The sequence below is a fragment of the Priapulus caudatus genome, unplaced genomic scaffold, assembly GCF_000485595.1.
Source record: "Priapulus caudatus unplaced genomic scaffold, Priapulus_caudatus-5.0.1 Scaffold485, whole genome shotgun sequence".
In the NCBI taxonomy this organism is placed as follows: domain Eukaryota; kingdom Metazoa; phylum Priapulida; class Priapulimorpha; order Priapulimorphida; family Priapulidae; genus Priapulus; species Priapulus caudatus.
The window spans coordinates 159,514-173,658 of NW_014577546.1; the positions used below are offsets into that span (position 1 = coordinate 159,514).

Here is a 14,145-nt window from a genome sequence, read left to right on the forward strand (position 1 = left end):
TATATATAGTATATATATATATATATATATATATATATATATATATATATATATAATTATATATACCGACGTGGCGAGCCGGGGAGACGGGGGCAGAGTTGTGTATGACGGCGTAGTATAATTGTGTAATATATATTTGATACTGTGTCGGTTATTTCATGCCGCGGTGTCTCTTAGTCCATTAAGGAGAAAACAGCGCTGACAGTGAGCGTTGTTTTTACACGTGCGCCCATGCTGCGGCTGCGGCGGTGGCGGACGGGCCCCCGAACTCCTACTATATACACAGCTCGGGGCGGAAACAGCCGCATCGAAAATGATGGCCGCGTTACAACAGATTTGCGCAGATAATGAACTGTATGGTAAACATGTAAATAAGCACACGTGCAGACGAGGCGCGCTCTCGCAACGCCCGAATCGAAACACGCCGGATTCGCAGACGATACACCGACCGTGTGTATCATTCCCCCGTGTATCTTATATCCTTCCCTCCCGCCCGTGTATGCGCGCAACCCGCGAAAATCACGATCCATTTCGCTAAAAATCTGCGGTAAATTCTGTCGGTCAATAACGACTTCATTTGCCTCGTTTTGCAGAGCGGAAAATAATTGTGGGATACACCTTCGATCGCTATTGTGACGTCACGCGGGAACTCCTCCTTTCGAATGTTCCACCACATCTTCCTCTATTCGAATAATATAGGATCGTGAATCATTTTTTTACTCTTTTTCAAATAAACGTCGATGAAACTACACTTTAATCTGTTTGATCTCGCACGTTTCTAATTTTACGATGCTAAGCATTCTACTGAATGCTAATGAGTGAATGATAATATTCACACGCCTTCTACAACACAAGAATATTCGACACGCAAATATTTCAGACGCGGCAACCGCTCGACGTGGCAAAACTAACCAAGCCGCTGCTAAACAAGTCATACACCAGCGGCCGATGGGTAAAACTCATAACGTCATAAATGCGCGATAGCTCTTTATACACCCCGCTGCGAAATCACGCAAGGCCGCGTGATCAATCAATCAAACGACGACGTTACGAATTCGCCGCCGCCGCCGCCGCCGCCGCCGCCGCTGCCGCGCGCTGTTATTTCTTCATACGTGTAAGATGTGGATACACAAACAGCGGTCGGTATTCTCGCCTATATAGCTTAGGGAGATGACGGCGCGGGGCATGTGTGCAGGCGTGCGGGAAGACAGGCAGGGCAGGCAGTGCAGGTTGTGCCTCTCTCTCACATCTGTGTGTGTGTGTGTGCGTGCGTGCGTGCGTGCGTGCGTGCGTGCGTGTGTGTGCGCGTGCGTGCGTGTGTGTGCGCGTGCGTGCGTGTGTGTGTGGTGTGTGTGTGTGTGTGTGTGTTGTGTGTGTGTGTGTGTGTGTGTGTGTGTGTGTGTGTGTGTGTGTGTGTGTGTTGTGTGTGAACTTCTGTTCAGATTTTCATGTTTGGTGGGTGTTATAAGTAGGGCGAAGCGGATATAGATGTTTTTTTAATACATTTTGAGCAATTGTCACAAGAAACTAGTTGTACTATCTTCGAACTATTAGTTTATTCTCGCCTGCCCTATCCGATCTTTATCATTCTGTTTTAAGGATAGGATGCTCTAATCCACCACATTACATCTTGAAGATGTTTATATGCGCCACGCCCATCGACATCACTCGTGTCATTTCATCTACACCCCCTTCTACCACTTGTGCCGCTCCTCTCTGTTACCTCACTGTCTCTCATTCGTCCCTCAATCTCACGCCTCTCGACCTGCCTTCTCGTCATTCTCCCTACACAAAGTCTCTTCATCTTCCCGTATATATTTTATATTAACTTTCCCCATCGCCCCACCTTATCCATCTTCTCGCACATCCTCGTGACTCGCTTATGCTGTACTTCCTGTTGAATGAGCACATCACGTCAGCGACCCATACTTCTCTTCGGTTGCGGATAATGCGTTTCGTATCTCACTATCCTGTGCTAATTTCCACCCCTTATTAACTATTTATTATCCACCTCCGTTTTTTTCTTCTCTCTTTGTTTTCTTACTTCTTCTAGCTTCTTCTTCTTCCTCTTGCTTCCTCTTCTTCTCTTGCCTCTATTCTCCTTCTTTCTCCTGTCCTCGAGATCGCTCCCCTCCCCGGTCCATCTCCTTTATCTCCCCCTTTCTCTTCCCGTCCCTCGTCCTCCTCATCAATAACTTCCCCCTCTTTTCATGTCTTCCTCGTACTCCGCCTTCTCCTTCTCCTACTCCTCCCCTTGGCCTGCTCCCTGCCTTCCTCTCCTCTCCATCCTCTCCATCATTGGAGGGGCAATCGGCCGCGTTGCGTGCCGCACCGTTCACCCGTATCGCAGTTACCGGCTACCGACGACTGACGGAACAAAACAAATTGTGAAGCCATTAAGGAAGCACGTGCGTGTTTCGCGTGACGCGGCCGCCGACAGCCGAGGGGGGGGGATGGAACGTGAGGTGTATGCTGCTGGGTGCGCCCGGCGCGCGGGCGCAAGTTATCAATGATCTAATTAAGGCGTGCGCCTGCCCCCGCGCGCGTGTTCGCTGCCGCGTGACTAATAGCGTCGAATCTTACTATAATAGAGCCTGTGGGAATAACGCAGCAACATTTTATGACTTAAACGGCACCGTGGTAGGGAAGGCGTATTTTTTGACTCGCACAGACACACACACAACGCACACAGCGCGTGCGCGTATATATATTATATACGTGTGGCGTGTCGTATATCCATATATAATATAATATATTTGATTATAATATCTATATATTATATATTTTATACAGCGACGGCTCGCCGTGGTATGGCCGTTTCCTTAAATTTTTCGCAGGATAACATCGCTATTTTACTCCGAGGTTTCCGTTTTTAATCTAGCAAATAAATTGCAGCGCATCTAAAACCGACTTCGTTTTTTCAGCCGTTATATATTGGTTACTGCCCCAGAAATCATTAAAGTTGGCCTCGGCAGCTATCCTGGACTCTCGTAAAGATATTTGATAGTGATGATTTGTTGTGGCTTACATCGTAGGCAGTATCACTGCCAGTAGCAGTAGGGCAGTACAGAAGCAGAAGCAGCAGTAGGCAGCAGCAGTAGCAAAAGGGACAGTAGCAGTTCAAGTAACCTTCTGCAGGCAGGGCAGTAGCAAAGCAGTGCGTCAGTAGCCCTTTAGCGGCAGTAAAACCGCTACAGTAGCTGACGGTCGGCGGTGCATGGGTGGTGTGGTGAGCGCATTGGAACAACGGTACAGTAAACCAGTGCAGCGTGATTGCTAGACTGGTATCGCCCTCTAACGTCGCATATTTTGCTAACAGTATTCATGTGTATTGAATCACGTACGTGTATCTTTATTCCATGCGGCGACCATGACAATTTTCATCACTATACAAACATCGAAAAAGTTAGCGACGGGTTTTTGGCGTGTTAATTTGTTTAATCCTTTGATAAATACGTTTATTAGCATCGCGTAGCTGGTGGATCCTGATTAATGTCGGAAGTTATAGGCCTACTCTTATATTACTATGATACCAATGTTTAATAACACGGCTCTATAGGCCGTTGTCTAAATAACGGTCATTCTAATAAATTGTCACGTGGGAAGAATGCGGCATTCCTATCTTGTTTGATGAAACGCTATTCGTAGCACTCGATCTCATGTGAATCTGATGCCACTGGCATCAATGCCTGCGCATATGGCGCCTTTTCGAAGGATCCATCATATTTAAGCTTCCCTGTGTGCGGCCATCACATAGCTGGAATATCTCTTTCGCTTTTCTTCTTAGCGTAATTAAAAAAATGAAATGTTTGTGACTGCAAATCTGCGTGTTGAATATACGCCAATTTGATCAGCCTGACTATCTCCCTTATTCTCTATAGGTTTCTTCGCGCACGTCGAATAATAATCTTTTGAGGCTGCTTGGCTAAATAGTCGATAGCTTAGATATTGTATACGTAATATGTTATAGTGAATAGAATAAATAAATAATAAATAAATAAATAATATAATATTTCAGAAATGTAGATTATAGCCTATTATGCTACTCCTGATATATAATATAATATATCTACAAGGGCGGAATCTAGCTCTTCAGGAGACAGGGGGTCTGATAGTTGAGTATTGAGTACAAGGCGTTGCCGAAGGCACGCCAGTGCTAGGGTGGTCCGGGGGCAATGCCGCCCTCTTACCTGTAAATTTTGCAGCTGTGTAATCACACGGGGAATATCTCCATGCAGTTTTCTATTGAGCCTGCAGACTGACTTTTTTTTATTAGTCACATGGCTGAAGGCGGAGGGGCCTGAAGCATCCCTCTAGATTCGGGCACAGCTGGGTGGTGCATAATAAAATCAGATCTAATCTATATTCAATTTGCTCGCAGCTTCCCCTGGGTCCGCCCACTCTTGCTAATCTACATGAAAATGGCGCAGACGGACGGTAGGATTGCGGTTGACTGGCTCAAGCACGAATTTTCTTCCCGGTCGACGAATGCGCACTACGTTCATCTGGAGCCGACGCAGCCGGCGAACACGGCCCGGTGTGTACTTGCAAATTCCATGCTAGCAATGTTAACTTTTTGCTCGCAGGTATTTACGCGCGCCCAACCGCCACGCCACTATCTCACTCATATGATAATGTACATAAAAATGTGCGACGGACGAGTCGTCGGTCGAACGCGTTGACTAGCTCAAGATAATTATTCCTTTATGGCGAGTGTATACCTACTCACACTCTAGAGCTGGGCGAACCGACGGCAGCGTTCAGCGGCTAGAATCCAACCTTATAATATTCACTTTGCTCGTACATCGCCCTGGTTCACACCTATGCTAATGCATAGAATGAAAATGCCAAACGCACGTTTGGTCCGCCGTCGCAACTCCACTCACTCTCTCTCCTAGATCGACCGTTTAACTTTAGGCATGCACACCGTGCCGTCGGTCTCGCCCGCACCAGTTGAAACGTATGACAAAGCGCCGAAGAAAATTCTCACTCTCAGCACGACACACACGCTCGCACCGACGCACGAGCGCATCTCATGCTACCATGTAAGCCTATATACGGACCCGGACGACACTAAGCTGCGAAGGCCAAAGTGAATATTATAGATAGGACTTTAGCATCACGTTTACGGGGGGCTAAGTAGGATCATGCTCCAATTTGTCAAGCAAAATGCCATTTTTGTACGTACTATAAACTGTAGTTCAGACACAAGAATCAATTTTGCTGGGACCAAACCTCAATTTTGATCTAACACAAAACTCATTCTGTCTCCAGCAAAAGTCAATTTGTGGCACAAAACTCACTTTAATGCACAAAACTCAATTCTGTCTCACAAAACTCAATTTTGTGGAACACAAAACTCGCATTTTTTCCAACACACACACTCAAATTTTTTGGTGAAACACAAACTCGCCATTTTTTCGCAAAAACTCCAAATTCTGTCTCACAAAAGTGCAATTTTGTGCACAAAACTCACTCTTTGCATGTCACAAAATTCAATTCTGTCAATTCAGATCACACACACTCAATTTTGTAGCACAACAAACACTCAATTCTGTCAAATCGGCTTGTCCTACAAAATCAATTTTGTGAACACAAAGACTAAATTTCTTCAATCCTGTCCACAAAACTCAATTTGTGCAACACAAAACCTCAATCTCTGTCAATCCCTGTCCCACAAAACTCAATTTTGGGAACACAAACCCCTGTCCGACCAAAATCTCTATTTTGTGAACACAAAACTCGATTTTGCGCCACACGACAAAACTCATTTATGTTAACACAAAACTCCATTCTGTCAATCCTGGTCCCACAAAACTCAATTTTGTTGACACAAAACTCAATTGGTATAACCACAAAACTCATTCTGTTTCATCCTGTCCCACAAACTCAATTTGTGAACACAAAACTCAATTCTGTCATCCGTCCCACAAAACTCAATTTTTGTGGAACACTAAAACTCACTTCTGGTCAATCCCCCTGTCCACAAAACTCATTGGTGTAAACACAAAAACTCAATCTGGTCCAACTCCTGTCCCCAAAACTGCAATTTTGTGAACACAAAACTGACATTCTGTCAATGCCTGTCCCACAAAACTCATTTTTGTAAACACAAATACTCAATTCTGTCTAACTGTCCGCACAAAACTCAATTTTTGTGAGACACAAAACTCTAATTCTGTCATCCTGTTCCCACAAACCTAAATTTTGCTGAACACAAAACTCAACTTTGTGAAGCCACAAACCTCAATTATGGTGAACCAGCAAAACTCATATTATGTGCCATCTGCCCCATAAAACTCACTTTGTCGAACACAAAACTCTATTCTGTCATTCCTGTCCCACAAAACTCAATTTTGTGAATGCACAAAACTCAATTATGTCTTACAAATTTAAATCTCATTGTAAACAAACTAAAAATTTTGTATATCAGAATTTACATCATTGATTTTGTGCAACAGAATGATTTTAGTGTATAAAACTCAATTTTCGTCATGGGTTTTGGCCGGTCTGCCGTACACTGGCCCGTCGCCCGCCCGCCCGGCGACCAGTTTGAACGCATGAGAAGCGAGAAAATTGTCGTGGGTTACTGTGTGTACAGTATGTGTGTATTTGCTCGGTCGCGCCCGCGTGTGAGTTTTGTACTGTGTGTGTGACCGTGCCCCGCTGAGTTGTAGGTGTATTGTGTGTATATTTGTGTGTGTGCGTGCGTGGGCGTGCGTCGATTGCGTGTGGTGCGTGCGTGTGCGTGTGCGTGTGCGTGTTCGGTGTGCCGTTTGCGTGTGCGCGGTGATGCGTTGTGGCGTGCGGCGGTGCGTGTGTGTGTGTGTGTGGTGTGTGGTGTGTGTGTGTGTGTGTGTGTGTGTGTGTGTGTGTGTGTGTGTGTGTGTGTGTGTGTGTGCGTATGTGTACATGTGTTTGTCCGAAAAACATTTTCTTTGTTGGTAAAGCCACTGGCGACTCGTACGCGATTGCCCCAGTACATTAGCATAGAAAATATGTAGTTCATCAGATTCTTTGTTTCTGTCATTCCGTATTGGAATTCTCTTCCTACCTTCATCATTGGTAAATCGCAAAATTGCAACTTTTTCCACTGCAAACCGCAGTGTTGATCTTTCAATTTCATCCACTTCTCTCTCCGTCTTCGTTATAGTCCCTAGGACTTTTGAAGACTAATATTTACGAGATTATATCGTTATATTCTATGGTTATATCAATGAGGCGAAGCTCATGTTTATTTATTGTGCCTAAAGGTGGCAGCACAATAACTGTAACAACGCAGACGCAGCGCGAACTTTTTAAATGCACTTTAGAAATCTAATAGACATAACATAATACGAAAGCTGTATTTATCCATAAACATTTTAGCTCCAAAAGAAAAGCGATGAATTACGATTATCAAGAGGTAAGTATATACACACCCAAGTTATGTTGATTTCAGTGACTGTCACTAAGTAAAGAGTACCGTAACGTGACATACAAACCCCCAAGCCCAAGTTACCACAATGACAATCCACATCACGAGAATCATACATTTGTCTTTCGTCGTTTCGAGGACCATTGTGCCCTAAAATAGCGTCAGATTATACAAATTTGTATGGGCACGTTTTATTGGTCTATTCATAACTCAAAATGGTTTATCTGCACATGCTGTTTTGTGTGATCGACTGTTACACTTGGCACATCAAACTCACAGCCACAGGCACTTGGGACAGAGTCAGTAAAAACTGAAAATAATATGAACACACATTCACAAATAGGCCCTACTACCGTACCCCTCTGTTACAGTTCCACTGTTGCGACACTGTATATCAACTTTCCTTCATAAAAACCTATGTAAAACGCACACACGCGCGCACGCATGCACGCACGCCCAACCACACGCACGCACGGCCGATGACGATGATACACGACTCAATCACGCAAATAACATCTTATCGTCGCGCCAACCTCGCATCAAAACAAATTTGGGATCTGCGAAAGTGGCCGAGAGGATTTCCCTTTGATCGCTCATCGTGGCAAACGAGCGGGAGAGAGTCTGCCGTCGCTTGCAGCCGAGCGTCGGGATTTGGCCGTCGCTCGACACGATAGGCGGAAAGCTCGGATATTGCGGACGGATTCAGGTGTAATGATACGGCACGTCGCTTTGCGGCGAGCAGCGGCCGGGAATGCACTCTCGCCGCAGCTCATAATCGGAACGTAAGCCCTCTATATGACTGTTTCGACAATATGAGATTGCGCGCGCGCACAAATTGATATTCCGTGATGAGAAAATAATCTATTATTTATCGCTGATTGCAATTTAAAGGGGCGACATTAAAATGGAATTAAGACACGGGGTTTTGTAAACGAGTCGCTTTGTGAGCAGGGGAGGATATCGGACGGCATTATACCCCGGGCTTGATGCATGGGTATAAGATGGAAATAAGCGGTTCGATCGCCGGTACCCTTGCTTAATTATACGGCAACGAGCGCGTAGAAAGGCCAAGCTATCGATTGTAGCTTCATTACGGAGCGATGGCAACGATGTCACAACGTTAGCGGCTGCGAGTCGTTCTAGCATCGAGTTTACGCGCTTTTCATATGTAAATGGGCATTGTGTTTGTAAATGATGTGGCTTAATTATCCCAGCAAATCCTCGCACACATAAACAGTGCCGTTGTTTTATAAGCTGTTTATCTTCGGCGCATCTGAACGGCAGCGATACATTCACGCAATTACTTCTCGTTTAGTTCGAACATGATTGTCCGTCGCCGATCGTCGCGCCCCACTCCCATACTTCCCGCAGCATTATGATGTAAATTTTATTATCACAAAGAGGCGATTTCGTTATTCGCGCGTTTAAAGACGTTTTTCGGCGTTCGCTTATCATGAGTGCCATTACTTACCGACCCGCCGGTGGAGGACAGACGCGAGTTGAGGTTTTCATAGCAAAATTTAAAGACTTAATATCGTAAAGAATGAGATGAAAGACTTTTACGCGAATAATCCCGCAGCGCCATCTGTATAAATTACCATTTTGCGTCGACAGTCTTCATAGATCGTGATAAATACGATCAAATGAGTTCGACTTGGAAAGAACTATACGACGAAATCCATCGCACGAAATTACGATTTACCTTCGTGTCGACAATAAGGCATTCGAATTTCATCGTTTTGATTAAAAACGATGCGTTTCCCGCGAATAAAGGGGCTGAATAGGGCTAGTCATCGCCTGACAGGGCGAGGCGCGCTCACGCCTCGTTACACTACGTCAGGCCTGTCCATTCTACTCACAGTCTTGTTTCCGATAATCGCTATGTATTTGCTAGCGCGCTTGTTTTCTTACTCCCCACAGCTACGAGTAGTCTACCTCTCCATCGTCTTTACCCTCTCGTCTATTCTCATTATTTTTATAGTATTTTGCGACGCGTACATTTGACGCATGCGCGCTGTGCGTACGACTATAGCATAAAAACTCCTTTTACGGTTTCTTAAACATTCTGAAAAGTTTGCGAAAAAACGCTTTCCATATAAAGACTTACTCGAATTTCGATAAGAAACTGTTCTTCGGAGGAAGGTTTCTCCGTTAAGACTGCTAGGAGATACCTACTCTCAGAAGGTAAAATGCGAGGTTACATATCTGTCCGTATACTCGATGTATATAAACACCAGCCGTGAATGTCTGTACCCTTCATAAAAATAATATACTAGTTAGACTCTATAGTGTCTCCATATATTTTTGTGCGGTACTATCCAACGGTAACGTATGTACCGGCTATATACGGCGCGATAGCATTTTCCGACTAAAGTATTTGCGTCGAAAACCGCTTATCGACAAAAACGCCGCGCGAGCACACGCTTTCGAACGACGAATTGCGTCTCATGGAGTCACGACGTGCGATAAAGATCTCTCCCGCTCTCCATCTAAAGAACGCAATCAGGAACGAATGCCGCTCGTATCTGTAACAAAACAGGGAAACCAGACAACAATCGCAATCGATGACCTGTAATTTATTCATCGCGTTAGTAATCGCGTGTAATCACAGATGCTTGTAATGCTCGCGAGTGCACGCGCGCGCATGCAACGTCCACGTTACGATCTCCTCCTTCTTCTTCTTCCTTCTCAGCGCGCATATCCTATACGACAACGATGTTTCCTTCCGGCTATTAGTTTGAAATCAGATGCAAAGCCGCGTGATCGGATTCGAAATAATATCGTCGAACAATGTCGATGGTTATCAACTGCTGCTGCTCGTGGTGGTGGTTTTCCCCGTACGGACGTGCGTTCAGAGTCAGCGTTACATCTTGGAATCGAATGCGTGCGTGCGTGCGTGCGTGCGTGCGGGCGTGCGTGCGTGCGTGCGTGCGTGCATGCGTCAGAGAGCGTCCGATGCGAAACCATAATATGAACAGAGCGACCACGCGTGATCGTAATGGATCGGCTAGAATGGCTTTTTCTATAAATGTCGTTTTCATGAGAGGAGTCGAACTTGCACGCGTGTACGCACACTCACGTTTGCGTGCTCACTGCACCCGGGCACGGCCCGCACGTACTAATGCACGCACGTTAACATGCAGGCGCGCAGGCGCGCACACACGCATGCACGTACGCACGCACTCACGCACACACGCATGCACGTACGCACGCACTCACGCACACACGCACGCGCGCACACTAGCTACTGCACCTTCGTCCTTCCCGCCATCGTCGCTGCATCTTCCTCGTGGACTCGACATGTGCGGGCAATAAAATCACCGATAGCATGAGGGAGAGGAATTAGATTACATGCTATCAATTATGTTTGATTCATTGGCAGAAAAAGCCATTTAATCTCCTTCCATATTCCGTATAATTTAATAGAGCAAGATTTAAGCAACGATGCAGATAATGCAATATTTTATGCGTACACTTTTCATTTGACTAATTCAATAGCGACGAGAAGGGGGTAGCCTATTCAGAATTGTTGGCGTGTTGCTGACGAGGTTTTATCGTCTGCCTATTCTATATCGCGCTCACGCATGAATTCACCTCGCTTCCATAGTCGTAGAAGACCTCATCGCACGCCTCATATATTTCTCCGTGCTCGTCATTGTCTTGAGTAGCGTCAGCGGTTTTAACACGAGCTCATTTCGCCATAGCGCGCGCAGGTGATATACAAATGTAGACGCTGCGTGGCATATAGATGGCGCCACCGTAGCGGTGATAATTGCATTAAGAGCTACTATGTACTATCAAGTTGAACCAGGCTCGGTTACAAAATCTGATCGCGGAATATCGCGCGCGCCGCTGATGCGAATTTAGTAGCGTGAATGACACCCGAAACCCGTTAAACGGACTGATTCGAAATTATTCCTGCACATAAATCAACTATAAAACCAAGAAAAACCCGCGCACTTAAGCTTTATGATCAGAAAATTAGTTTTACACAAGTTAATTTTCACTGTGTGTCTGGTAATTCTGACGCATACACAGCCGTTCAGTGTCATAAATCAATGCTGGAAATGGACAACATTCATTCACATATATATCTCTATATATATATAAAAATTTCTGTTTCTTTATTCGCGTAATTGTTTGTATAATAATCTTATCTGACAGTCGATTGCTGCCGCCGAGCGGACAGGTAAATTAATTAAACGAGCGGAGTCGTGTCATCGGGAGTTGACTCTCCCACGTACGGCACACGTGCTAGCCCGCGCGCCCCACACGATAAATCATACGCACGCTTGTCACAGCTATATCAGGCATTCGCCTCGAAAAGATTTATACTCTGCGTGTTTAACAACCAGACACGGAGTGTGGAATGATCGTTGTGTGGAGTTGATTACCGCCGCCCCTAAATTACTTCAATTAATTCTAACATAAACGACAGAACAAACAATAAAACCAATAACGGGTCCATGCACCCACCCGCGCGCGCGCTCGCGCCGCCATTTAGTTTCAGATTTCCACACTGATTTTATTATGAGTTTTTTTTAAATTATGCCATAAAAATATCGGTTGTCGCGAAGCCGCTGTGAATTACGCTGAATCGCCATTGTCAACGTTGTCGCTGTTATTGTCATCACCAGCAGCATCGGCAATTATGGTGTGTTTTATATATAAATAAATAAATGAATACCTAAATAATACTATAAATAAATAAATAAATAAACAAATAAATAAAATAACCACCTATATATTATTTAAATAATTTATATATAACACACACACACACACGCACGCACGCAGGCATACACATACACACACGAGTGAGCGCGCGCGTGTGTGTGCGTGTGTGTGCGTGCATGTGCGTGCGTGCACGTGTGTGAATTTAATTATTTAATGGTTGGTTAATTTACTAATTGCTGTTGTTGACGTTCTCGTTCTTGTTGCTATTCATGTGTCATTGCATGCTGCGGGACCAATTAACAGAAACAGTGATAGGTCAATGCGGGCACACAAGCTTATTTACTAAGTCTGCTAGCTATACGTACCTTGTTCCGGTATACTGTCACCCATTTACCTATATTAGTATTATTCCCCGCATTAACCTCCAGAGAACTCCGTAAGTAACCCCTTCCACAAAACATCTCCTAATATCATTACATACAAACAAGAGTAGATAATAAACTTATCTACTCTTGATACAAACTAACGCTCGCCTCACACAGCCACGTGTTGCTGGACATTCGCTGCACTTGCATCTGCGAATAGCGGTAATTTATGTTCCCCCGTGTTTACAGCGAGCTGGTGTGCGTGGCCCCTAGTCAATCGGGCACGCGCTCGGAAAAAAATTGCTCAATCATATTGCGGATCGCTTGATTTATTACGAGCTGTGAGCAATTTGTAAGAGTTAGCGCGCGAGAACGGCCCTTTGGACGAGAATAGTAGGCGGGTGTGCGCGAGCGCGCGGCATCGTAACGTCGGTCGTTAATACGCACGCGGTGTGTGTGTGTGTGTGTGCTAATGCACGCACGTTAACATGCAGGCGCGCAGCGCGCGCACACACGCATGCACGTACGCACGCACTCACGCACACACGCATCCACGTACGCACTCACGCACACACGCACGCGCCACACTAGCTACTGACCTTCGTCCTTCCCGCCACGTCGCTGCATCTTCCCTCGTGGACCTCGACATGTGGCGGCAATAAAATCACCGATAGCATGAGGGAGAGAATTAGATACATGCTATCAATTATGTTTGATTCATTGCAGAAAAAGGCCATTTAATCTCCTTCCACTATTCCGTATAATCTTAATAGAGCAAGATTTAAGCAACGATGCAGATAATGCAATATTTTTATGCGTACACTTTTCATTTGACTAATTCAATAACGACGAAAGGGGGTAGCCTATTCAGAATTGTTGCGTGTTTGCTGACGAGGTTTTATCGTCTGCCTATTCTATATCGCGCTCACGCATGAATTCACCTCGCTTCATAGTCGTAGAAGACCTCATCGCACGCCTCATTATATTCTCTCCGTGCTCGTCATTGTCTTGAGTAGCGTCAGCGGTTTTAACACGAGCTCATTTCGCCATAGCGCGCGCAGGTTAATTACAAATGTAAACGCTGCGTGGCATAGTAGATGCGCCACCGTAGCGGTGATAATTCCATTATGAGCTACTATGTACTATCAAGTTGAACCAGGCTCGGTTACAAAATCTGATCGCGAATATCGGCGCGCGCGCTGCTGATGCGAATTAGTACGCGTGAATGACACCCGAAACCCGTTAAACGGACTGATTCGAAATTATTCCTGCACATAAATCAACTATAAAACCAAGAAAACCCCGCGCACTTAAGCTTTATGACAGAAAATTAGTTTTACACAAGTTATTTTCACTGTGTGTCTGGTAACTTTGACGCATACACCAGCCGTTCAAGTGTCATAAATCAATGCCTGAAATGGACAACATTCATTCACATATATACTCTCTATATAATATAATAATATATAGAGAGAGAGAGTGAGAGAAAAATTTATTAATATTACTATATATATATATATATGTGTGTGTATGTGTGCGTGCGTGCGTGCGTGTCGTGCGTCGTGCGTGCGTGCGTGGTGCGGGCTGTGTGCGTGTTGTGGTGTGTGTGGTGTGTGTGTTGTGTGTGTGTGTTGTGTGTGTGTGTGTGGTGTGTGTGTGTGTGTGTGTGGTGTGTGTGTGTGTTGT

General features: G+C 45.1%; 1 protein-coding gene across 1 annotated transcript in view; it reads left to right on the forward strand.

Annotated features, from left to right (window-relative positions):
- Window positions 1–7,277: 7,277 nt before the first annotated feature.
- The window catches only part of LOC106810908 (HAUS augmin-like complex subunit 1), a 25,811-nt gene continuing 18,943 nt past the window's right edge, over window positions 7,278–14,145 (forward strand). The window contains exon 1 of the mRNA XM_014814381.1: window positions 7,278–7,405. Coding sequence (XP_014669867.1) covers window positions 7,385–7,405 — 21 coding nt within the window. The 5' untranslated portion in view covers window positions 7,278–7,384. The remainder of the gene's footprint in view (window positions 7,406–14,145) is intronic.